General features: G+C 41.8%; 1 protein-coding gene across 3 annotated transcripts in view; it reads left to right on the top strand.

The window, feature by feature from the left end:
• ARB2A (ARB2 cotranscriptional regulator A) overlaps positions 1-13,787 on the top strand; it is a 238,236-nt gene extending 224,449 nt beyond the window's left edge. For 2 of the 3 annotated variants that reach the window (XM_081940967.1, XM_081940969.1), the window contains exon 11: positions 10,433-13,787. In XM_081940967.1, coding sequence (XP_081797093.1) covers positions 10,433-10,575 — 143 coding nt within the window. In that variant the 3' untranslated portion in view covers positions 10,576-13,787. Of the gene's footprint in view, positions 1-978; positions 1,272-10,432 lie in introns of those variants that run through there. The other variant, XM_081940971.1, reaches the window with a different exon arrangement.
• Positions 13,788-25,978: the final 12,191 nt, after the last annotated feature.

The raw sequence follows: 25,978 nt of genomic DNA, 5'->3' as shown, positions 1-25,978 counted from the left end.
AACTGAGGGCTAATCAGGCAGAAACTGAAGGGGGGATAGTGATATCTATATAGTAGTTAGTCATAAGATGAATATAAGCCACCAATGTGATGCAAGTACAAAGAAGGAAGAGTCAGTTCTATGGACTCAGGAGGCAAAGTCAGTTTTTGGATTTAAGCAAGATGTTTATAGTTGGAATTGGGGACATATCAATAACTTTATAAGTCACTGAATACCTCATCTAGAAGGATGTCTAATGTTGGCTCCATATCAAAAGGATAAATTTAAAGTAGGGTAAATAAACATAAGAGCAAATAAATTAATTGTTAAAATGAATTTACTTTATGAAGAGATGAATTGAAAGCTTTATTTTTTAGTTGGAGGAGTCTGAGAGGGACAGTAATAGCACTCTATAGATATTATTAAAGGGAATATAAAAAAGCTTGTATTTTTAAAAGTAGTAAATAAATAAATAATCCTAAGCCATTCGATCTGAAATAAAGAGACAACGCCTGCCTACTATGGGAATAACTATATGGTATATGAAATGCTAAATAGATCTGCAGTTGACATAGCTTATCTATGCACACACTACTAGTATCTTAATTTTTATGCCTTACTCATTTTTTCTCTGAAAGGGCAAACATTCCTTAAATTGCCACATACAATATATATTATTCTTTTCACTAAGCAACTCTGCCGGCACTGTTTTTCATGCTATTGTATCTACTTAACAGTAGTCTTTTAAAATTGGGTACACATTGTCAGTTGCTACAAAATTGTAATGATGAGATCTTGAAAAAATAATTAAAAGTTTCTAGGTTCTCTAAAATGTTGTGGATGGGTGGGGGAATCCCTTCAATTGTATCAAATCTGCTTTGCAATTCAGGCAGTTGTAGCTTTAGTGTAACTTCTGCAGTCATCAAATGAATACCATAGTATTTTAAAGACAGGGCTTAGAAATAAAAGGTTTATTTCTAAAGGTTTATTCTTTTTCAGGAAGGAAAAGAATAGGAAGACTACAGGATACAACATAACCTACCTCTGCAAATTGCCAATATCACTGGTCTTTACCTCTGTAACACTCTCAAAATCTTCCTCAGCAATTTATGAGCTGCCTCACATCCAAGCGGTGGATGCTTTCAAATTTGCAAACATAGTCCTTCTACAAGCTCTGACATCAATTAATGATTTGTTTCTCTCTTCATAATTATTACTCATCAAGTAATAATAATGTTTCTCTTGCAGCATTTTCTGCATTTCTATAAAATGTAATATTTATTGGCAATAATAAGTATCTTAAAATTGAAATGAATTCCATTGACCTGGCCGAGCCTGACGTTACTGAACACTTGCATTTACAATTATCTGGAGTTTCCTATTCTCTACTGATAAGGCTTACTATTTGCAAATAGCAAAACTGATATGTATCAGCCTATAAATGTTTTTGTATATTTGAATTTCTATAGAAAAGTGAGGTTTTTATACATTTTGTAATCTAAAACAAGGATTCATTGATTAATATTATTTGTTATATTTGTATGCTGCCTGCTTCCTAACAACTCTGGGTGGCTCACAGCAATCAAACAAAAAATTACAATAAAATCAATAAAAGATAATTTATGAAAAGAGATCTTAAGCAAAGTAGATAAAGTTCTTTAAAAAGATGTACGCAAGAGTACATTATAGAGGTCTTAGTCTTACTCATATTAAAAGAGATATTAGCACTAAAAGAAATACAGAATATTGGAGAGAGAAAGGAAGATTTTGTAGAACAAATTATCTTTTAAGTTTATAAAGAATAATCTTTAAAATATACATAATTTATATAATATTAAATATAAAAATAATATACAATTTTACTTTGATACAATAACTACTTGGCAGTTCAAACAAGACTTTGTTTTTACAACTACATAAGAGGACACACTCTATTTGTCAGTATCACGTTTCTTTCTATTAAGTCATAGTAGATCCATTTGTCATTTACTACTTTTTGATTAAAAAATAATAATTTGTTTAATTTAAGTGAAATCCATTTTGAATCAATTTAGAATAAAATCCAGTGCTGCACGTTGTCAGTGTGGGACTTTCCTCAGGAGAAGCAGGAGTCATATCCTTTTTTCCCATATCACCTCTTTGCTTAATACTAAAACATCTCCCTTGAACTAGTTTAATTAATAAGAAGCCATTTTCTTTTCATTTAATTTTTTCTTTTACAGAATTTAACTATTGTTACCATTATATTTTGCTTTTAATACTGCTTTATAAATCAGTATCAACTTTTGCATTTATAGCCTGTGTCGACAGAGTTGCAGGTTGCTTTGGCATTCTCCTGTACATCCATTTAAAATACCCCTCCTTGCAGCATATTCCCCAGAACATTTATATAGGTTTTGCACCACTATCCCATGCACTGCTCAGTGTACTGAAATATTTGTATCCATTTGATAGCAATATTTCATTTTGCCTTTTTCTCTAAACAACTGTTGTTAGTTAAAACGTGTTAATGTCGACTTTTTCTGAAGAATACATTTTAAGTCATTTCGACACACAATCATTTTTGTCAAAATGGGTTAAAATAGCACAATGATGAATAAGGGTTCAGTAATGAAGGGCTTCCAAATGTATTCCCAAAACTGCACAGTTCATGTCTAATGATTTGGATGCTGAAACTTAAAAAGGAAGGAATTCATACTACATGAATCTTCTTTTTTTAGATGATAAAAAGAGAAAGAAAAGACAGTAGAATATTGTACTCTGTGTTCCACTTCCACCTTCTTTCCTCTGAGAAAGTTTTTTTTTGCATTCTCCATACAAAGTCTGGTATCATCAAACAATAATAGCAAAGCAGAATTCTTGCATAAAATCAGTTACTTTATGGATTTATATTTTCTGGACAAATATTTAATTTAATACACTAGCATATTGTTCATCTTTTAATATTTATTAGAACAATTGTCTAATTTCATTGTAATGAAATTATTGAATCCTACAGCTGCTTAGAGTTAGATTTTTGCCTTGTTCATTTGAATTCTTATCACATAATTTTAAAAAAAATCAGAATAATGGTATATTATATAGCTATTGAATTCCATAGAGTTGTGAAGATTTCGGTCTTTTCCGATGCTTTGAGCCAGAATAATATTTGAGCCCAGTGTATGAAGAGAAGGTGGTTATTCCTAGCCTTGGCTGTGTATAGATGCTGTTGGGGTTATTATGTTGGATTAATTTTTATGCTGAATGCAGTAATAATTTAGAATAAATTGTTATTCCAAATATTATTTCCCAGTATGAGTCAGGCAATCTTATAAAGCCAGTAATTGAATTAATAAACAGACAGATACCATGAGCTTTGTAATGTAGTCTTATGAATATATGATTCCTTTATTTCCTGAGAGTTTTCTGTGTACATCTTTGAGCAAAATACTTACCAAAATAATGTAAAGGACTAGCACTTATACTTGACAAGATGAAAGGACTAAAATTTTACAGCAATCCTAGTCAAGCAACAGAGCATTATAATTATAGAAACTTAAAAAAAAACACTGTAGTGATTTTTCCGCAAGGGAAATTGTTCATCCATCAGTAAGATTGTTACAAGATAAGAGACAATGAGGAGAGAGTTAAAATTGCTTTAGCCTATTGAATTATCAGTTCCCTCTAGATTCAAAAGCCTGAATTGGTTTTGGAGAGATAGCTGTTAGATACTTGTTCTAACTACAGTGGTTTCCACCAAGGTCCTCTGTTCCGCTGGCTTGTTCTCACTTATTGTACTTAATAAAGAGCTGTTGTTACCGTTAAGCCTGTGTGTGCCTATCCATTACCCAATCTAACACTGGCGACGAGGATGGGATAGTAAGGCAACTAGGCAAACCAAAAAGAGCGTAGCAATTCAGCAAGTACATCCAGCCCAGAGCTCAGCACGGCTTCGAGCAGCCATTTTTGAGCGGCAGATTGCAAAACGCCCTCAGAACACAAAATGGCCATGCACGCCCCACCGACTCCATATGACCCAGTCACCGAACACTGGGACTCATACATGCTATGATTTGACTGCTTCCTTGAGGCAAACGACCTCATGGGCCTTTCTGAAAGCTACAAGAAGAACATGTTCCTCAGATACTGTGGCCGGGAAGTGTTTGAGACGGTGAAAGACCTTTCTGAGCCGACACCGCTGCAATCAGTTGCCTGGTCTGAGCTCCAGCAAACGCGGAGGACCCATTATGCCTCCAAGCCGTCCAAGCACATTCGCCGGCATGAGTTTAACATCAGGAACCAGAAAGAGGGCGAGTCGATTAATGAGTACATCGCGGCGCTTCACAAGGCCGCAGCGTACTGCGAATTCCGAGACCTGGATGAGCTGATTCTGGATCGCATAATTTGCGGCGTGCGGGACATTACCTTACAGAGCAGGTTACTCGCTAAATCTAACCTCACACTGCAGATCACCTTGGACGAGGCCAGGGCGTCCAAATCAGCCATCAAATCTACCGAGACTCTGCAGCGCCAAAGCGTTCCACAAGACGCGTAAAAGAGTGCATGCATACATAGCGAGGCTGCAGAGCCCGAGAAGTCAGAAGGTGAGGAAGATGACAACTGCCGCATGCCCATTCAGCACGCAAATTCAAACTGTGTCTCCCGCCTTGCGCTAGCTGTGGAGGAGACCATGCCAGATTGGCTTGCCATTTCCGCGATGCAACCTGCCAACGCGAGCGAAAGGGGCACATTGCCAAGGTGTGCCGGAGCGAATTCCCTGCCACTGCCTGGCAGCCTAGAAGCACAGCAAACCGCCAACAAAGGCCCAACCAAGGGGCCTGGCAGAAGCCACCACAGCGCTCAGAGGGCGACAATAGAGTCACCACACGTCAATCGGCCAAGTCCGCACCAGGCGGCCAAAAAAGCTGAAGGTCACAGTCCTCATCGAGGACTCTCCATGTGAGATGGAGATTGACACAGGATCATCACTGACGATCATGCCGTGGTCTACCCTAAAGAAGGCTATCCCTAGCCTAAAGAAGCAGCATCTTCGCACCCCTGATATCCGCCTACGCGATTACCAAGGAAACCAGGTCCCCATCATGGGCCAAGGCATCTTCCAGGTTCAAGCAGTTCAGTGGGAAACTCCCAGTGACAGTGGTCAGCGGCAACCTGCAGAGCCTCCTAGGGTTAGATTGGTTCCAAGCCCTGGGCCTAGAAGTGACTAGTATCAATGCCTTGAAAGACGACGGCGCTGAAGCCATCTTTAAGGAGTTCAAGGATGTCTTCGGCACCGGTTTGGGTGAGTATGTGGGGACTCCAATTTCCTTTAGTTTGGACCCGAACATAGCCCCAATAAGGTTAAAACCCAGGAGAGTACCATTTGCTCTCCACCCCAAAATTGACAGGGAAATTTACAAACTCGTAGGCCAGGGAATCCTAGAGCCGGTCGATCACGCATGCTGGGAGACCCCTATAGTGACACCTGTCAAATCTGACGGGTCTGTCCACATCTGCGCAGACTACAAGTGCACAATAAATAAAGCGCTACAACAAAGCGCCTACCCTGTACCCATTGTACAGCACCTACTTCATTCACTAGGCCCAGGAAAAATGTTCACAAAATTGGACATGGCACAGGCATACCAACAATTGCTTGTAGATGGCGCTACAGTGGAGGCCCAAACCATTGTGATGCACAGGGGTGTATTCAAATGTCACCGCCCGCAATTCGGCGTTAGTATCGCCCCTGGACTGTTCCAAAGCATCATGGAACGGCTTTTGCAGGGGATTCCAGGAGTTGTCCCCTATTTCAACGACATCTTAGTATCAACTGCAAATGAGGCACAACTTTTGAAACGTGTACGAACAGTTTTGGCTCGAATTAGAGACAAAGGCCTCCTTCTCAAAAAAGAGAAATGCCAAATTAACGTACCAAGGGTTGAATTCGTAGGGTACCTAATGGATGGTTCTGGGATTCACCCGACCACACAAAAAATTAAAGCTATTCAGGAAGCCCCCACAACTCGCAATCAAACCGAGCTGCAGGTGTTGCTCGGGCTCCTTAATTTCTGCAGTGTCTTTCTCAAACAGAAAGCCACTGTTGCTGAGCCCTTACACCGTCTCCTGGCTAAGAACGCGAAGTGGTCCTGGGGCAGAGCCGAGGCTGCCGCATTTGCCGCGGTAAAACAACTCCTGTTGGCGGACTCCTTTCTAGTACAATACAGCTAGACCCTGCCATTGATGCTAACCTGCGATGCTTCTCCGTTCGGCATCGGCGCCGTCTTCAGCCACCGCATGCCCAACGGAACTGAAGCCCCTATTGCATTTTACTCCAGGACCTTGTCCACCGCAGAGCGGAACTACAGCCAGCTGGACCGTGAGGCTTTGGCTGCAGTGGCCAGAGTAAAGAAGTTCCATGAGTATCTATATGGCTGGGACTTCGAACTGGTTATGGACCACAAGCCGTTGTTGGGTTTATTGGCTGGGGACTGACCTACCCCAGTGTCATTATCACTTTGCATGACCAGGCGGACCATCTTCTTAGCTGCCTACTCCTACCACCGCATCCACCAACCAGGTTCCACTTTGGGGCACGCTGATGTGTTAAGCTGCTGCCCGTTGTCAGAACTTCTCACTGACCCTACCCCGAGACGCCAGTCCTCCTCATTGACTGCCTTGAGACTGGGCCTGTCTTGTCCAGTGACATTGCCCAACACTCTGCAAAGGACTCCACCATCAAGCAAATTTTGAACTGGGTGTGGAGGGGGTGGCCCAAGGGGCCTGTTGGGGTTGATTTCAAAATGTATTTTACCAAACATGATGAGTTATTGGATGTTAATGGCTGTTTACTGGGGGGGAGGGACCAGGTCGTTGTTCCACCCAAACTGTGCATTGCAATATTAGAGGCTTTACACGAAGGGCATCCTGGAATTGTCAGGATGAAGTCTTTGGCTATGAGTTACGTATGGTGGCCTAACATGGACAGGGAGATCAAAGAATGAGTGGCTACGTGCACACCGTGCCAGGAGTCCAGACCAGCTCTCCCAGAGGCGCCCGCTAAGGAGTGGGAGCGACCTCAAGCACCATGGTCTAGGGTGCACATTGACTTTGCTGGCCCAGTTCACGGCCAGACATTTCTCGTAGTTGTGGACGCCTACTCGAAATGGTTAAAGGTAGTCCTGATGGCCTCCACTACGGCAGAAGCGTTCATCAAGGTGCTACGGAGACTTTTCTCCATGCACGGCCTGCCTGACATCTTGGTCTCTGACAATGGGTCCCAATTCACGGCCATGCAATTTGAGACCTTTCTAGCAGCTCAGGGAATCAGGCATGCCCTGGTCACGCCATTCCATCCGGCCTCCAATGGTCAGGTGGAGAGAATGGTGAGATCTGCAAAAGAGGCCCTCTCTAGGATGGGCCCGGGAGATTAGCAAACACGGGTGGACCACTATTTGGTAATTCAGCGCATCACACCCAGTGCCACTACAGGGAGAAGCCCCTCCGAGCTTCTCATGGGTTGCCGGCTAAGGTCCCACTTAGACTGGGTACACCCCAATTATTCTGCCTCATCGCCCCCAGACTCCACAAGCAAGATTCGGACATTTAGCAGAGGGGATTTGGTATATGCCCACAACTATGCCGGGGTAACTCTGTGGATTCCTGCCACAGTGATAGGCATCACCGGCCCTCGCTCTTACCTCCTAGAGCTCGAGGACAGTAAGAATTGGAGAAGGCATATTGACCAACTCCGTGGCCACCTCTCCAACTCCACTCTTAGACAACCAGAGGTAACTCCTGCACATGTTAGCCAAAGCCCTACCCAAACAGAGCAAACACTCACTCCTTCCATGGCCAGCTCAAGCCCAAGGGTACCGGAAAACTTATCTGGTTATGTTGCAGGCCCACAGCGAGTTACGAGCGAATTGGCTCTAGAAGCTCCAGCCGCAGCCTGTGAAAGGTTCCAGGAGCTTCCACCAAACGGAGCTGTGGAGCAAACAAGTCCATCCGACCTGTCCAAGGAAACCCCTCCTACTGAACTGTGCAGGTAAGGCAGAGCTACCCAAAGCCCGCCTACCTGCGTGACTACGTAACAAGTAGGATTGTTCCATCCAAGAGGGGAGGGGTGTTAGATACTTGTTCTAACTACAGTGGTTTCCACCAAGGTCCTCTGTTCCAGTGGGAACAGAGGTTTAATCCTATTGGTCGAAGGGTCTGACAGTTCCCTATAAAAGGGCTGCTGTCAGACTCAATCTTCGCTGGATTGTTCTCACTTTTTGTACTTAATAAAGAGTTACCATTAAGCCTGTGTGTGCCTATCCATTACCCAATCTAACAATAGCATAAGAAGTTCCTAGTAAAAACCCTTAATAGGTTGATCAGCGTTTCAGTCACACGAGCAAGCATAAGTAATGTATGATATTTTCTGAGGAAAGGCGTAGCTTATATATTAAAAGAGAAAGGAATTTGCCCACTATTAGTACAAAGATTTTTCCCATTATTTTCCTGTCACACATGCCTTTGAAAAAGTGTTATTTGGACTTTTGCAAATATGGAAGATGGATGCAACAAATATAATATCCAAATACACCTGCAAGTAATTTCATGTAAATATAGGCTTGCATTTACAAATGAATGTACAGAAAGATAAGAGAAAAAATTAAGAGAGCCATAGCAACAGGAAGGGTGTGTATTACCGAAGGATAGAAAAAGTGTTTAAAATGTTTTCCTTAACCAAGAACTCCCTTCAATGCTAACATATATAATGGAAGAGATCTCTGATTGGAAGCATTGATTGGCTATGTGTTCTGTTTAAATAATTAGAAGTGGAGCATGAAATGGACGGGGGGGGGCAGGATGCTGATAGGACAACTTGCTTTAAAAGGAGTCAAAGTGGTTATCTTTATACTGACAGTGTCTATTTACTGAAATCGCAAGATATAATTGTGGCCGATGGACAAGTGATGTTATCTTTACACAAGCATTATCTATATTTTATTTGGGTGACAAATAATTGTCTGGGTTCTTAAATAAGATCTCCAGGGTTGCTACGTGACACTAGTTCTTTGTCTAAAAAAAAACCTGTCTGCAATTGTGCCTTTTATAAAAGATATCTGTGGAGGAATTATCCTTGTTTGAAGTGACCTGCCTTAAGTGTTAAAAGGATGTAGCGGAAAAGCAGACCTTTGCTGGAGTTGGTCGGGAGTACCTGCATTATTGAAGGGTCTTTGTAGTGATGCCTCTGGAGAGGGTTTGCCTTTATAATTATATGCAAGTATCACACCAGTGGTGTGATCCAAGTAGGGACTCAAGATCTATTTTTATGTATCACATCTATTCCAGAGACTCCAAGCTCCCCCCCCCTGCCGCTAGCTCTCCTTCAGGGTAGGCCAGGGTGATCATGTCCTTTATTGTTGTAACTCCCAGATTGTGATACTCTCACACAAAACTGTTGCTAGGCAACAAATGTGGTTACCAGGTCTCAGCGAATAGCTGAAGGGAAAGCAAAGTGTTGCACCATTGTAGAGTAACCATAGCAATGACCTACTATTACAGAGTGGAGAATTATCATTAACAATGTTAAAGTATCATACAGAAGCCTGGGATCCTGAGACTTCCCAGCAGCATCTCTGCATAATTGCGTTATCCAGGAAGGACTCTCAACTCTTGCAGGGCACCTAGTGACTGGAGTGTTTTGCAGGTGGGATTATGATTAGATGCTGATCTACCAAATCTCACTATTTCACTCTGAAAGCCATTTTCAAAGTAGGCTTCTTGCCCTACTATGTTAGTTTTATCTAGGGGAGGGCAACAGTGCACGAGTATTATACTTACAAGGGCAAGCAAAGAGGCACATTAGAAAGCCCCTTCCATTCAGGACATAGAAAAATAACAACGCCACTGGGAAGGATTTGGATGTTTTGTAGAGTAACAAGCAGCCAGCCAGAATATGTATATCTCACTAAAGAGGACAATTTCTGTTCATAACCTGTGGTGCTGAATATTTGTCTCCTATCTCTGCCTTGGCACAACCTAAGAGTGAAAAGGACACAGCTTTGGGAGGCTTGAGATGAAGTTATGAAATTGGGGGGGGGGGAGCAGAGGGGTTAACAAATCTTCTCCAGCGTTACATGATTTTGAACAGCCTCTTTCCTGCCCTCTCTGCTCATCATTCACCCAATTGCCTAGGGAAGAGTATGACGTCTGCCTTTCCCGCCACCGCGAGGAAGGCATTTGGCTCGCAAAAAAGTGCGCGTCTTCTGCACGTGTGTACGCGGGCGGGCGGGTGCGCGCTCTGGGGTTTGGTAGCGCTGCTGCTGGCGCCCCCGTGTAACTCCCGCTTCCCAGCTTGACCCTTCCCAGCTTGCTGCCGAGGGCGGGGGACGCTCCCCCCCCAGCCCCTCCACCCCCAGCCCCGCCGGTCTCCCGGGCTTCCCCCGCAGGTAGTGACGCGGTGCTCTTTTCTGTGTTGCAGGGACGGAGCGGCACGAGCTGACCTCCTGGAGGAGCTACATGTCGATCTTTCGGTTCTTCCACGAGGCGATGGAAGCGAAAACCAGCTCGGGCAAAGCGGCTCCCACGCGACGGTCGCAGCGGATCCGCTACGAGGAGCTGTAAAGCGGGCGGAAGCGGCTCCCGCTTGTCTCTGGGCAGGCGGCGCGCTGCGTTCCCAGCCCCTCATTAGATTGTTTTCTTCCTAGAGCACAGGGTCGCCGTCTATACATCTAAGTAGTGTTTTGCATTATTTCTAGATGAGTGCAACTGTCAAAGCAATATGGGTTCACTGCTTATGCTTCCTGTGGGCTGCGGCTTGGATTTCGGGCTGCCCATCAGTGCGCAGATTAAGGCTGACAGCAGCGCTGCACGGCGCAGTCTGGCGCAGCTCTAATTGCCCTGGACGCAGCCCTGCCCTGAGTTGATGGCGGGCGGCGGCGACTCTTCCCTGGTCCTAAAGCCCGCCACGCTGGCTTCCCGCTGGCTTCTTCTCCCCCCCCCCCTCCAGCCGCCCAACCTCGGCCCTCGTTTTAGATACACGTTTAAAACAAAGAATTTATTTCCGTTTCACAATGTAGGCCTGTATGTGCTAGACGTTTTAAAGTAATTTCCCGCAACCTTTATTTGGAGATTTTTATTTTTAAAGGTCCCGCGTTTTTTTTTATTTTTTAAAAATCCACATGAGGGGATAAACTGCTGTGTCCCTGTGCTCGTGATCTCCAGTGATGCTTTTTTCTGTGATTGGAGTATAAATGCTTTGACTCTCACGTAGCCACGACATATTTTTTGTTTCCTTGTATGGGTTGCTCATTTTCTTTTCATGAAGAAAGCCTCTGCATTGAACTTGAAAATGCAGTTAATCGATACCTATTTTTTTAAATTATTGGGAAGATTTGAACGATTCCAAGCAAATCTCAATTGTGGGACCGAACTCAAATGCTCCCAGTTTTAGTGTTTGAGGAATGCACTTTCCAAACGTTTTTATTGTTTTGGAATACTTTTAGGGTTTTCAGGGGAAATTGCTGGATCCTTTTAAAAAGTAGAAATAGCAGCAGTAGTATTTTAAAGTGTTTCTTCTGATGCTTGGTTGGCATCTTTATTTTTTATTCAAATAGATTATCTATTTTATGACAGATCAAATAGCGAATAACTTTTATTAGCTAATAAATAGCTAATAACTTTTTTAGAATCCTGGATGGTACCAGAATTCCAAACATCTAGCCTTTTCCGAGTGCAAGGCAAAGGGAGAAGCAGCAACATTTTCAGTTTGGCAAAACAGGGTCAGCATTAGAAAGGAGCTGCCATCTCTTGTTGCTGAGGGATATCACCCCATCATTGCCCCCCTCACATGGTCGAATCCTCATCTGGAGATTCATTTTTCCTTAGTCATTTGGCTATCACTGTGAAATATTGATCGACAAAAAATGTGTTGGTCCTCATTTAATGACTACTTGTTCAATTACCGTTTGAACTTACAACAGCACCGAGAAAGTGATACTTACAACCAGTCCTCATACTTATGGCTGGAGCAGTACCCCCCCACACATAGTCACATGATCACCTTTGGGACTTTCCCTGCCAGCTTCCCACAAGCAAAGTCATTGGGGAAACTGGCAGGAAGTCAGAAGTTGCAATCACATGAGGTCTTCACTTAACAACCTGCACAGTCCTCACTTAATAACTGGAGACTGCCAGATCTGCCATCACTAAGCCGCACCGTCACATGATATCATGTTTTATTATTGCATTGCTTAGCGATGGTAGCTCCAGTCCCAATTACTATTGTTCGACTACTTATACTAATGCTACTAAATCTAGCATTATTATGAAAACAGTCCTAATCACTTTTAATGACTTGGACTTAAAAAGAAGTCCATGTAGGCATGAATCCACATTTTGTCAACAGATCTTTCCAATTATATGAAATGAGTTCTGCCTCATCCTTGGGCTATGACACTGCCTGCTGTCAACATCCATAGGTGTGGCCTATATCAAAATTGAAAAGCCAGCCATTTTTGCTTCTCCGGGAATTTTCTGCTAAAAGCTGCCGCCTGATGCAAGAATTCAGCACTTAGCAGTTGATCCAGTACTGTCAGAAAGTGGACAATGCCAAGCGACTAAATTGCTCTGGGTGTCTTGAATGAGCCGGTGTGAGAACTGTGACTTTAGCTTCTTTGGAAGCACTAATTGTCATGGGCTGTAGTTTGGGTGCCAAGCATATAGCAGTTGAAGAGCACACAATGCAGTCATTTTATTCTCTCGTATGGCTTCACTTCTGATGACACTAAAACAGAATATTGATCGCCTTTCTTTCATTGTATTTATTTGACAGTTTTGAAATTGGAACCACTCTTCTTCCTACAAACACGCATTTATAGTGAAGCTTTATGATTTCAGAAGACTCCGGGAAGAATCTGAAGGGCTTTTTTTGCCCTTATGTACACTTATTATTCAATGGCTGTCTTACTTATCTGAAAATGTATACTCTCGTATATGACTCCCGCTCTGGGCAAAAACTAGATCACTGCATTGTTACCTTTGCTGGAAATCTACCAGGTGAAGGCCAGGACCAACTGGCTCCCAAGGCTATCATCTTCTCCATGGGTGTAGATGCTTTTGTGCATCTGCCTATATGTTGTTGCTTTCTCACCTGTATTTTTTTAAAAAAGATTCCCTCACATATCAATGAATACCCTTTGAGTCCTAAAAAAGTGGAACTGGGGTTTTATTTTTATTTTTTTGCAGTAGATGGTTGATTGTTCCTCAATTGTACCAATATCCAATCCAGTGGGTTGCTTATGGTTGGTTTATTTAATTGTTTAATTTAGCTTATCCTTTCTTCTTTGCCTGGTCATTTCAGTTTTTAGCATTCTTTGTTGCATGAATGGTGGCTAGGAATCTTTTGTTTCTGTACATTCCCCATTTATGTAAATCCTGGATGTTTTTTTTTTCTTGTGTGTGCTGTTTTGTTGGCTGTTTTGTATTCTTTATGAATTGTACCTTTGAGGGTTTTTTCCCATAGTCATAGGAAAATAAACCACCATAACCTGCAATCTCTCAGTCAGGAAGTCTTTTGAGGCTATCAAAGTGCCAAATCTGATCAAGTAACCTCTCCCTACCTGTTTTTTTATTTATTTTTAAATCTCAACCATCAGTTTCTACTCCACAGTGCAGATCCACAAGCCCTAAATAATGGGGCAAAATATTCTTGCCCAGTTAGCACTCTTGCTCTTTGTGGACCAAACCGTAAGCACAGGGAAATATTAAAGATTGTCTCTTTCTATTTACACTGAACCTAGGAACAATAATAAAAATAAAGGTGGTTTTTCTTCTAATATTCCAGGTGTGTTTTTACTTGTGTTGAGCCTTATTGAATAATCTGGAGAAATTCAGTAATCAAGATAGTTTGCTTACTATCTGGGACCAATTAGAAGGCAGGATATAGGAAATAGCCACTTTTGTCTAAGGATCACTTGAGCCATTTGACCAGAAGCAATTGCAGAAAAGAATCCAGTCATCTTTGTATTGGCATAGTACAGGGGTGTCCAAACTTGGGAACTTTAAGACTTGCGGACTTCAACTCCCAGAATTCCCCAGCCAGCCATGCTGGCTGGGGAATTCTGGGAGTTGAAGTCCGCAAGTCTTAAAGTTCCCAAGTTTGGACACCCCTGGCATAATAGTGCTATCATTTATATTGCCATAATGTCATATAAGCAAGCAATAATCAGAAAACTTCTCCGTCTAAAGGAAATCTGAATCTGAAATCTTACCGTCCAATCACATGTATATTATTATTTTGCAATGTACTGCAAGTTTTTAAATTCTGTATTAGCCATTCAGAACCACTGATATGAGATGGGCAACAAAGGGATGGATGGATGGACGGACGGACATTTTTAATAACTAAGTCCTTGCTAAAAAAAAAAAAAGAGTAGACCAGGGCTTATTCTTTTCAAAAGGATTGCAGGAATAGACTTAAATTAACAAATTAAATAGTAATATTATACCAAATTAATGGACCTAACTAGAAGGCACAAGGCTTTTATAAAGAAAAAAGAAAACGAAAGCAATTGCTTTGTCTTGATGCTTATATCTCAAAGCTTGGTGAATTTAACAGGAAGCCCAGAGCTCATTTTCATGTCCCCCTAACCATGGCACACACATGCCCTTATAACTGGTTTTATATCACATGCCTCATAATATTGCTTCAGTCTAATTCCCAGCCTGCAGCTGAATGAAGCAGCTTAACACTGCCTGTTGCTGTTCCAGTTTAAGAGCTCTGATTTTCTATCTTCTCTCCACACAATTTGTGTCATGGACACAATTTAGCACTCCAAATGCTCCACAGAGTCCTCACCCTGCATAATGCCTGCCCATCGCTTTTATGAGAAGCTTACCAGGTCTTCAAGTTAATTCCCTATATAAGCAGGAATAGCAGCCTTTCGGAAAGAACACTAGACCTGTGTTTAAAGCACAGTACTAGCACTGCACTTTGCAGCGGGTTGATTTTAACCGAGAGAGACAGATTTTCCCAATTTTAGGTCTAGTTAGTAATCAGAAATAATAACACCATGAGATTTGCAGGCTTTCCATTTCTTATGACAAGGGATTTCGCTTGGGACAGCAGAATATAGGTAGCATAGTTGGTTCAAGGACTGGCAAATTGCACTTTAATCTGGACATCTGGCTGTGCCTCTCAGAAAACACACGTAACAGCTTTATTCTGTAGTGGTAAAAATGAAAAAGTTCTATGGAAACAGAGTTGATTGAAAGGGGGGGGGTGATATAAAAAAAATGTGGCTTCCAGGACAACAGTTTTTAACCAAAGACATATTATACCAAAGCTATGGCGTTCATGCCCAGATGCAACACCAGCTTTGCCTCTGTTCATCCAAGCTCTGACTTACACACACTCAGTGGCCGCGTGGCAGAAATGACAACACAAAATTCCCAATGTAGTCCTCTAAACATTTCGCCCAGCAAATTTTGCTTTTCAAACAAGAAGGGAAAGCAATAGGTGCTTTCATGATGGTGCTCGGATGGCTTTTGCGGTGGGGGGGCACATGATTGAGGAAGAATTACAGGTAGGAGGTGCAACAGGTGAAAGCGACTCACTGCCAATGTGATGCTTTTGCCCTTGGTGATCAGGATGAATCTCATAATCATGAAATTCTATGTATGCTTACTCAGAAATGGCTGTGCTATAGTTTTCATGTGATGTACTCCGAAATGTATCTAAGCTTGCAGTCTCTACTTCCTCAAAGTTCATGTACCGCAACCACAAATTCCTAGCAGTATTCTTACTTTCATCCAATTTCATTGCAAAGGAAGGGAAAGGATGAAGGAACCCTGCTTCCAATTTGCAAAATATCTTCAAACAACTTTGGAACTGGAGAGCAAGTACTAATAGCAGTAGGGAAACGTGGGCTTTATTAGGTGCCCCTCCCTTCTGCTTCTATCTAATCAAGCAGAGCGTCCAACATTTTCAGCAGGGAAAAGGAAGATTCTTTCATGAGGTCAGGAACGTGGGAAGATGCTTACTGGTTGCCTCTCAGATTCCTTCCTTGAGCGGCCACAGTGAATTTGAACCTGTCCATGACTGTTAAATTGGTCCAAAGCCTATAAATCTATTGATCCACCCTTAGAAAAAGACTCAAAGAAAAGGCCATCTACTCCCTAGCAGAGAGAGAGAGGGGGGGAGGGAGGGAGGGAGGGAGGGAGGGAGGGAGGGAGGGAGAGAGAGAGAGAGAGAGAGAGAGAGAGAGAGAGAGGGAGAGAGAGAATGAATGGCAGCTGATAGCTGTGATGAGAAAGAGGTGCTTCATTTTGGTTATTTCCCCTGAGATTGTGCCAGGTCCAACCTTCATCACCAAGGCCAATGCTAATTCCACATTCTTCCCCCCCCCCCAAAAAAACTGCACAGTTCGAAAGGTGAACTGAAGTGTACCCTCCTCCAGTTCAATCCAGATTGCTTTATTCCTCTCCATGAATTCAACTAATTAGGATTCTGTTTCTGACAGCAGAGTTCTTTGGCAACATCCTTGGTATCTTCTGCTTTTGTGTTCCTGGTACCCTGGCAACCCCATCCCTTCCAGACCACCATCAGTGCAGGAGGATGGGAGAGATGCAACTTTAAACCAGGTATCACAAACTGTGGAAAGTGATTCCAAGGCTCCCTCCATTCTTTAGTTGTAATTGAGGACTATAGGACTCCCATCAAAGTGGTCCCACTTCTATCTTCTTTGATTGCAGATATACAGGGAGGGACAGGGGTATGGAAGAGAAAAACTTTAAAGCACACTCGGAGGGGAAATGTTGGATTAATTATGTCACTTGAATCAGTAGTTTTAGTTTCACATTGCTGGACTGCCTGGATCCTGATGTCTTCAGAAGTAGCTAAAAAATCTGGCACCTTCAGCTTAAAGGGTGCAAGAATCCCAAGGCTGCTGAAAACTCCTGTAGAAGGGGAGCAAATGGGAAGGGGGGTTTAGGAGTTTGAGTAAGCAGTTTTTGCCACTCTCTGGTACTCTTTTAGTTGGGTGTAGAAATCAGTAATCAAGAACAGAAAGCATGCACCCAATATCAATAAATCTTTCTGGGGCAAGAGGGGAGATATTTTTAACTAGATCTTCCATTGGTCCTATATTTATTTTTTTACATCGGGTTCTTTATTGTCTTAAAAGGTTTATGGTAAGGAGATGGAGACCTATCATCAATTTACCACCATTTTCTGCCAGTCAGCAGATAAAATACGAAGCAAATTTTACAGTTAGCCTAAACTTCATCCGACAAACATTTGAGAGAATGAAGTCAAACAAGTGAGCCCTAATTTACATTTTATTGAGTCCTCAGAACAGGTATCAGAATGTCTTGGTTTGTTTCTAACTGGCAGAAGCCTTCTTTTATCAGGTAACTATTCCAGGTAACCCTAAACTTAACCCACTCTTGTCTGTTCTTCTTTACTTCCTTATTTTTGTTAGCAGCTTGTGTGTGGGGCCCAGAGAAAATGGCCTTTCTATTAATTAACTCAATTATTTCTGAACTATTCCCATTTTTCAGGCAAACAGGAGAGACTCTAGAAGCCACCTAGTCTCAGTTTGCTCTGGTACAAAAAAGTTTTGGTTATGCAAAACTCAGTTTTCTTTTTTCTTTTTTGTTTATTTTGTTCTCTATCAATATCTCATAAGTATGTTGGAGTTGATTCCTAATCGACTGCTTTAGGATATTTAAGTATTTCAATGTTTTATTGGAAGAACAGTAGTCTACTGTTCTCTTTTTACCACTCAGGCTGTCATATACCTTAATTGAAAGCTGTCATAAAGCAAGCAGGGTCACTCCCATGTACCTACAGTGAAGATTATATCTCAATTGAAATGAAAGAAACTGTTAATGTGGGATATCTCTCTACATGTCCCTTACAGACAGATCACACGTTAATTGTTGATTTATTTGTCCAAAGGGAGGGAGGGAGAGAGGGAGGGAGATCTCACCCAAACTTTCCAAACGCTGTCACTCCTCGCAATCCTTCGCATTTCCCACTTTTCTTTCCAGTTTCAGATTGCATGTATTTGTGAGCATTTCACCAGATCAGTGACAGCTCTTTATTTGCATAATTATATGCTCTGGTCTGAAGAGAAAACTAACCCCCAAATTTCATGGGTCACCAAACGACAACAATCAATGTTTTATCACGTATGCTAAGAAAAAGCGTGGGGAGGGGGGGGGGGAGAGGCTAAGACTTATAAAGTTTATTGGGGAGCTTTTACTCCTCCGAAAATTGAAAGATGCGACGCCCTTGAATGGGTGGACATCTTTGCAAATTCTTTGTAACTGAATTCTGGTGGTTTTTTTAAAAAAGGGAAAGTAAAGATTAGTAAAGTAGCTGGAAGAGAAAGGGGAGCGCAGACCCTCAAGCGTTATTTTCAAAGGACGTTTTTCCCCCATAAGCTCCGCTGTGGTTTCAACCATTTTCCGATTCCACGGTTGTAAAACAGCGCCATCCTAGGAGCCCTATTGAGATCAGTGGGACTTGGCTCCCAGGCAGGTGGGGGAAAGAAACGCCCTGCATTTAGTTCCGAGTTAAGTCCCAGGAAACGCAAAGCCCTGGCTTCCAGGGAGGCCGGGCCGCCTGGTGGCACCGCCACCGAGTTTGTAAGCAGCGGCGCAGAAGAAGCAAAACTTCGCAGAGACGAAGTGCTTCGTGGCTTTTTCCTGCGCGCCTGTTAATTTTGGTAGTTCCTTCTCCGGGAGGTTTTGATTTACGAAGTCAACTCGGCTTAGGACAAAAACGTTCCGTCTTCATCATCAACTGCAGGTCTACAGTCTCAAAATACAAGGTGCCACTTGCTTCCCTTCCTGTCTCAGGATCTGGTTGTCCGTCAAATGTCCCGGCGATCCCTCCCTCTTCCAAGCCACCCAATGTGGGGTTGACTCCGGAGGATGATTCCCCCCCCCTTTCTTCCTAGGCCGGTGACCGTGGCTTGATATCAGGCTTCTCAAGGGTCTTCTTGAGACGATCTTTTGTGGTTAGTCTTTTCCCTCCCGCTTCTGGGGTCGATGCCGCTTGGAGTCCAGCTGCCAGCAGAGTTGGGCTGAAATCTTCTGTGCCCCATTGCCCTTCTCTTCTGCCGGGGATCCTAAAGGAAGAGGCCGAGCCACCTCCGCAGCTGGAGCAGCACAGGGCTTGCAAGAGAATGCTAGTGGTGGGAAGTCCCCCACCACCAGAAACTCCGAGTCCAGAAGGTTAAGCGCTTCTCGGCTGGGCTTTGAATATCAGCCTTACAATTTCAGGAAACCGAACTGGTTCCTTCAAATTCTTTGTAAGTCAAGAGAAAGCAGTTAGTGCCCCTCACCCCTCTCCGAAGCCTTCTACCCGGTGAGGTCTGGAGGAGACACCGACTTTCTGGACCCAACCTGTAAGCCCCCTCAATCATGGTTGGAGTAGCCTCGCTTTGAGGAAAGGAGTCATTTCTCCCACGGACACATGGGTTTGGTTCTTCTAATCTTTTCAGCCGACCTATTCCTGTCCTGAAAACTTCAGCTTAAGCTTTCAAATGGATACTTGGGGGCCACCGTGGTGCAATACCTCTGAATCACTAAAGGTAACGGAGCAGTTTGCTTAGATCTCCAAACTGCTGCAGAACTTTTACGAACTCTCCAGCAAATTTTCTTGCAATCCCAAAAGAGATCGCTACTTTTTTGCTCCTGTTCCGCTGCACTGTAGAGAACAAAAATATCAAATGATAAATGCATGTCCCAACTTCTGGAAGTCTTCCTTTGCAGAAACACCACTTTCTGATGATCTGTTTTGTTCCTTGGAGCAAAAAAAGCAGTTTTCTAATGAAACTTCTCTGCCTTTAATGAGTCTCAGAAAGTGGTATCAACCTGGCTGAATTTGGGCTCAAAAGCTAAAGAGGGTAGGCCTGGCTAGTAGTTATTGGGAGATATCCCGGATATACCTAAATTGTAGGCAAAATTAAGAAGAAAAGCCCCCTTAAAAAGGCAGTGAGACTACTGCACAACATTTCCATGGATGGATCTACAAAATCAGCAAGAGCTGAGTTCACTTTACTTGCACATTCCTTTAAGTTCATTACCTGAAAAAATGTAGGCACTTATTTTATTTAATTGATCTAAATTTGTGGGTTTAAAACTGGATAGTTAATAATAGAGAGAGTTCCATTCATAGTTCTATTTTTCTCCAGGGATCAACGGTTGCATGCTATCTCTCCCTCCCTCTTTAAATATTTATTAGTTATAACATTTGGCATCCTTGCATCTTAACTTATCCCAGATTTTTTAAATCTTTTTCTCCAATTTCTCTGTTCTTAAAATCTCAGGTTCCTAACAATATATATCTCAGGTTCACACACACACACACACACACACACACACACACACACACACACACACACACACACACATATATATATATATATATATATATATATATATATATATATATATATATATATATATATATATATATAATACAAGATTGTATCTATATGTCACATTCCTATAAGGTTAAATCAGTAAATGTAAAAACAACTAATTTAACCCTTCCCCTTTTGTTTCCAAAGCAGAATGAACATTTATTATTTGGATCTTTTTGGAAGTATTAATATTTGTAAATGTTTTTACAAAAAAATTTCCAAATAATAAATGTTCATTCTGGTTTGGAGACAAAAGGGGAAGGGTTAAATTAGGGTGGTTATTTTTTTTTTACATTTACTGAAACATCTAATCAACTTCTGAATTATTATCAGCTTTTATCATGGCTGGGGTGACGGTGTGTGCATGGGGAAGAAATACATGATATGTCAAAAAAAAAAAAGAGTAGAGGAAATTCAATGGGGCTGCTGGGAGAGGACAAACTTATTTCTTCAGCTATCCTCTAGCACCATGGACAGCGCCGCGTCTGTCGCCTCCTGTTCTTCCACACCGTTTTCCTTCCTTCCAACTGCCCTCCAAAGGGTCCCTCCCGAAAGAAAATGTAGGAAATCAGTTGCCATGCTTCCTTTCTTACCATCCAAATGCTTCTGCGGTGGAAGAGTAACATGTTAATTTAACTCCCCCGCCCTGCTCAATTGTTCATATTGTTCACACTGGTATGATTCAAGTAACATTTTCCAGATTACTGTTGCCCGGTTTTACCCTTCACTATTTGATCTGTTGAGTTCACTCTCTTTCTCAACCACTTTCCCTGAAAAAAACAAACAGAAAGAACCTAAGGCATCTTTTTCCCAAAGCTTGGCCTTTACTGTCTGCCCCTCTCCTGGTCTCTGCGATTCTCTCTCTCTTAAGTCCTCATGGGTTGCACTGTGTCCTTGCCCTTCCCAAGTCTGTCCTCAGCCATAAGCTCTATTGGGGGAGCCAGGCTTCTCTTGAGGGGTCATAACGTAGTTTTTCTTTTCTTTGATGCCCACCTACTCTGAGCACTCCAACTCCCAGACAGCTGGTTAATTACAGCCTCTGAAAGGCACCCCAGTGTTGCAACCCAAACGAAGAGCTGAAAAATTGACAGCAACTCACTTGACAGACTTCCCTTTATCTCCATCTCCCCTTTCCTCGTCTCCCCTTCGCTAATGTCACCCACCCTCTGTTTCAGACCCCGAACTTAACCTCCCTGCAACTTTTCCTTCCCAGACCCACCCACCCACCCGCTGCGATCCTCAGATCCAGCAAAGTCCCCGCCCCTGATCCTCTGCCGAACCTTTCACTCCTTTCGGCTTAGGGGAAAGAGGGAAGGGCAAAGAACCTCTTCTTTTCTTTTGCTTTGATCACATCCTTGCCACTACAGCAAACAACCTGGAGCCTGCGCAACCACACTATTTACGTGCCCACTATTTCAATCTAACAAGACGCTCATTGCTCCTTAAAACCTTTGGCTCAGCCTTTCGTTTTGTGTGTGTGTTTTTTTAGTGATGGGATTCTTGCCATTTGCCTCTCCGATCGAGTCAAATTTTAGAAATAGCGAACAGTTTGGGGAGTTGCAAGTTTCCGGATTTCTATTGAATGCCCCAGTTACCATCTGAGCAACAAAGATACAAAGTTAGGGACACCTGAGGTAGAAAAAGAATTTCAAAGCAAACCAGGAGTTTTCTTTTTAGAAATATAACCCTGAATTCTCCTACCTTGCTGTTTTGGGAATATGCTTTGTAGAAATGGTTACTGAATTCTCTGCATTCGCACCCATATTATTGTTGTTGTCATTAGGCTTTTAGCGGGGAATAGAACTACTCTATGGTGGGTATTTTGAATTTTGCTTATGGAAATAATACTAATTGCAAAATTAGCATTCTTTCTTTCTTTTTTTTAGCAGCAGCTTTCTGGATACAATAACAAAAAAAACTTCTTTTTCACCAATCATCTGCCCACCTTTTTATGAATTAAATGGCTTGACTTATCCCCCCCCCCTTATCTTTGGTGGGAGCAGACACAATATACATTTTCTCTGTTATGTGAGGCAGCTTCCCAATGGTAACGTTTACACTTTCTCCTGTCCTTATAAAATGTTTGATAGAGCAGGTATTTTTTTAATTTAACAAGCAGGTTGATACAGAAAAAAGAGGATATCTTCCTTTTTGCAAAACGAACTCCTGCTCTATGACATGATGGAGAATCTTAACCTGTTGCAATTTTCCAAAAGTTCTTAAAGACGGAGTCAATCTAGGAAAATTATTTTCAATTAAAAGTCTAACTGATTTTCTTCTTAGAATTGGGCCGTTCTGATGGACAATTGCTTGCTTGCTTGCTTTAAATAGAAAATGAATTGGCAGCATTATAAATCTTATACTCTGCAAATTAGGAAGCTGAAAATGTGTGTTAAAGAACTTCCATCTCTCAAGCGAAATATTTTGTTCATTCCTAGATCTGTCTTGGCTTTTTACATTTTTCCATAGCACTTGCCCATTACCTAAAAAATAATTCTCTTTCCCCGTTTTACACTATGACATAGCATGGTTGTTTTACTTTTTGCCACTATTATCTAGGGGGTGCCCCAGCATCTCCTAATTAACTAGTGAATTTCAAATTTAGCAATACAAATTTAAAGGAAGGTACGGTGGTATGATGGAGAAAGATGGTGGGGTATGACGGACAAAATAGTTGTGATTAAGTATTCAACATCATGGTACTTTCTATTTTTCTTCTTCTCAAATATTATAACCAATTATGTTTTTTCTCCTGGTTATTTTATTTTCCTCTTATTTGTGATATGTGGGTGGGTGGGTGGGTGGAATCACCATTCACTCCCTCTCTTACTCCCTGCAAACCTTCAAAGTCGTTTGAAGTTACTTTTTTTTTGTCTTCAGGGCATTTGTCAATGTCAAAAATACCTGAGTTATTTAAAGAAACCAAGTGGTGTAGTGTACCTGACCATATACACATATTCACACTTCAGGGAGTTTTCTGAAAATCATTAGGCACGATTAATATTTGAATATGCCTACTGGACATTTCTGCAAATAATAATAATAACCAAATCCAGATATAACATTTTAGGATTAATTTGCTAGTTAAGCATTATTTTCCTTCAAGGGTAGCAAAATTTATATCGAACATTTTAAGAAGCAATTAATTCTAGAAAATATTCAGCAACCACCAACACCTTCCACATCAATTTTTCAATAGAAACTCTGCAATATTTTTTTAACCATCTGTCTCTGTCTCTCTCCCGCTTGTGTTGGAATGAATAGGATTCTTTGAAGAAGCCACGAAACTTACAGATTTTATAACATATGCATAATTTACTTAGCTATATAATCGTGGGTGAGACTTGTTCCTTTTCTAGGAAAAAAGCATCCTTTTTTTCTTTCCCTTTCAGCTTCAAGGGAACCGGATCACATTACATTCTGGATTCATCTCATTTATTATTCTAATTTTGACTAGCGCCATTTGCAGTTCATTTGGGTATCTGACTTGCTCAAACGGAGCTCCTTGAAACTCCCTGTTCTTGATATGCAGAGCTTGAGCGATTATATTATATTGCTTGGTTTCGGTGGCGAACATCTAAGTATTAATAGGGGCACGTACGACAATCCATTTATTCCTGAATATTTTCCGCCTGCCCACGGAGAGCGGAAGAGAGTTGCCAGCTTCAATATCTGCTCCTGAACTAGCAGCTACCCAGGATACTGAAGTCACTACCTGTGCACTTTGAACTGCTTAAGGCGGTGGGAGGGAGAGAATCAGAGCGAAAGGTTTGCTGGTGCTCCAGCCACAACTGGCGGAGCTAAAGGGGGGAAAAAACAGGTGGAACTGTCGGAAGGCAAAGGAATTTGCCTGCATGGGAGCCAGAAAACTGCAGCAAGAGCTAGATGTTTTAACATTTCAGCTTTCGTTATCCATTTTGTTTTTAACCCTGTACGTTGGGACACCTAAGTTTGATCCAGAGTGTATATTTGCAATAGTAGCAACGTGTTCATCTTTGGTGATTTGGAGCTGACCAGGTTGTAAAATGTCCGCGATCATCCCTCCCAAATTACAGCCTAAACACCTGAGATTGTACAAAGGTTCTCATTAAAGGGGAAGAAAAAGAAATGGCATTGCCATTTATCAAATACTATCAACCACGCCACATTTGTGTCTTTTACCTTTGTGGTATTAATCCTTTTTTTAATGCATACATTTCTGAAAAAGTGAATCTGTTTCCTTTGGGTGTGTGTGAGAGAGAGGGATGGGGGGGGACTGGGGAGGCTATATTTCAGTTATTTTAAGAATTGTAAATAAACCTTTTCTATGTTTGTAAATCCAAAGGAAAGCAACGTTTTAATAATTTTAGTGAAACTAATGCTTAGAAATAATTTACCGTGCATTATATACATGTTGGTATTATACTTTGAGATTATTTTTTTTTCTATGAATATATCCATAATATAAATTGCTAATTACATAAGCAATATAAACAAGCTTTCTGTTTAACACCCTCTCTCTTAATAAATGAATTCATTTAGGATACAACACATAGCTCTCTAAAAATAAATTTAGCGTTGACACGGATCATTTTTTCTCTATTCCAAAGGCAGCATTAACCAAGAAATGTATACACTTATATAAATATATATTTCACTTGGAGTGGGGGTATTTTCACTTTAAAATCCTCGCAATTATTTTTGACTATTCACAAAAGAGTCAAAGACTAAAGTTAATATGACCTTCATCTGTTTATATTGATGCTACCTCTGTGTCTCAATGTATATGATGCAACCCTGCAGCCAATAAATAATTTTACATTTTATTTTTCTTTCATTTTTTTTTCAGTTGGATCTCTTAAGCATAAAGAAGCCTTTATAAAGGGGAAACAATTTATGACGAATTCCCAAGCGGAAAAATGCCAGAGTTCATATTTCGATCAGAAGATGCTTTTTCTATTTTAATTTGGATTATGAATAGGGCTTGTCCGTTGTTTTATGTTATTTAAGAGCATGCCTTCATTTTTTTTAAAAAATAGTGATAACTGAGATTAAAAATGTCTTTCTCAGAATGTTGGCTGGAAACTTTTCGGGGGAACGTTAGTGCAAGAGACTCTCTTAGCGGTGAATCGGAACTAAAGTCCTGAAAGACACAGCGCCATCTAGCAAACGAAAGGAGAATCAAAGGCGAGAAATGTACGATGCCTCTCGAGCAACCAAAGAGGGAGGGGGGATAGAAGGGGGGAAGGGAAAAAGAGGGGTGATGAAAGTCCTACCTCCGTTTCACCTGGACAGAACCCGCCCCCAGCCCCAAATAGCACCAGACTCGGACTTTGCGTCGCCCTTTCATTGAAAGCAGCTCACGCCTCGTCCGTCTCTAACTCACATCTGCTTCCCTTAGTGGCAACAACCAGTTTTTCAGCATTTATTGACAGGGGGGGGAATCCCACCTGGCTGGCTCTTAATTACCTTTCCGGCTCGTTATCTTCTCTCACCCAGGTTTTAAAAGCGGAGTCCCGTAGAAGATAAATACAAGAAATCCGTTTGCTTAGATAACATTGGCATTTCTTTCTGTGAGTAGCTAAAATAATTCGGTGGATTTGATACAGGAG

This window comes from Natrix helvetica, assembly GCF_964273705.1.
Source record: "Natrix helvetica genome assembly, chromosome: 2".
Lineage (NCBI taxonomy): Eukaryota > Metazoa > Chordata > Lepidosauria > Squamata > Natricidae > Natrix > Natrix helvetica.
The sequence above is the reverse complement of the archived record's forward strand: the minus strand, read 5'-3'. Positions and strand labels throughout refer to the sequence as shown.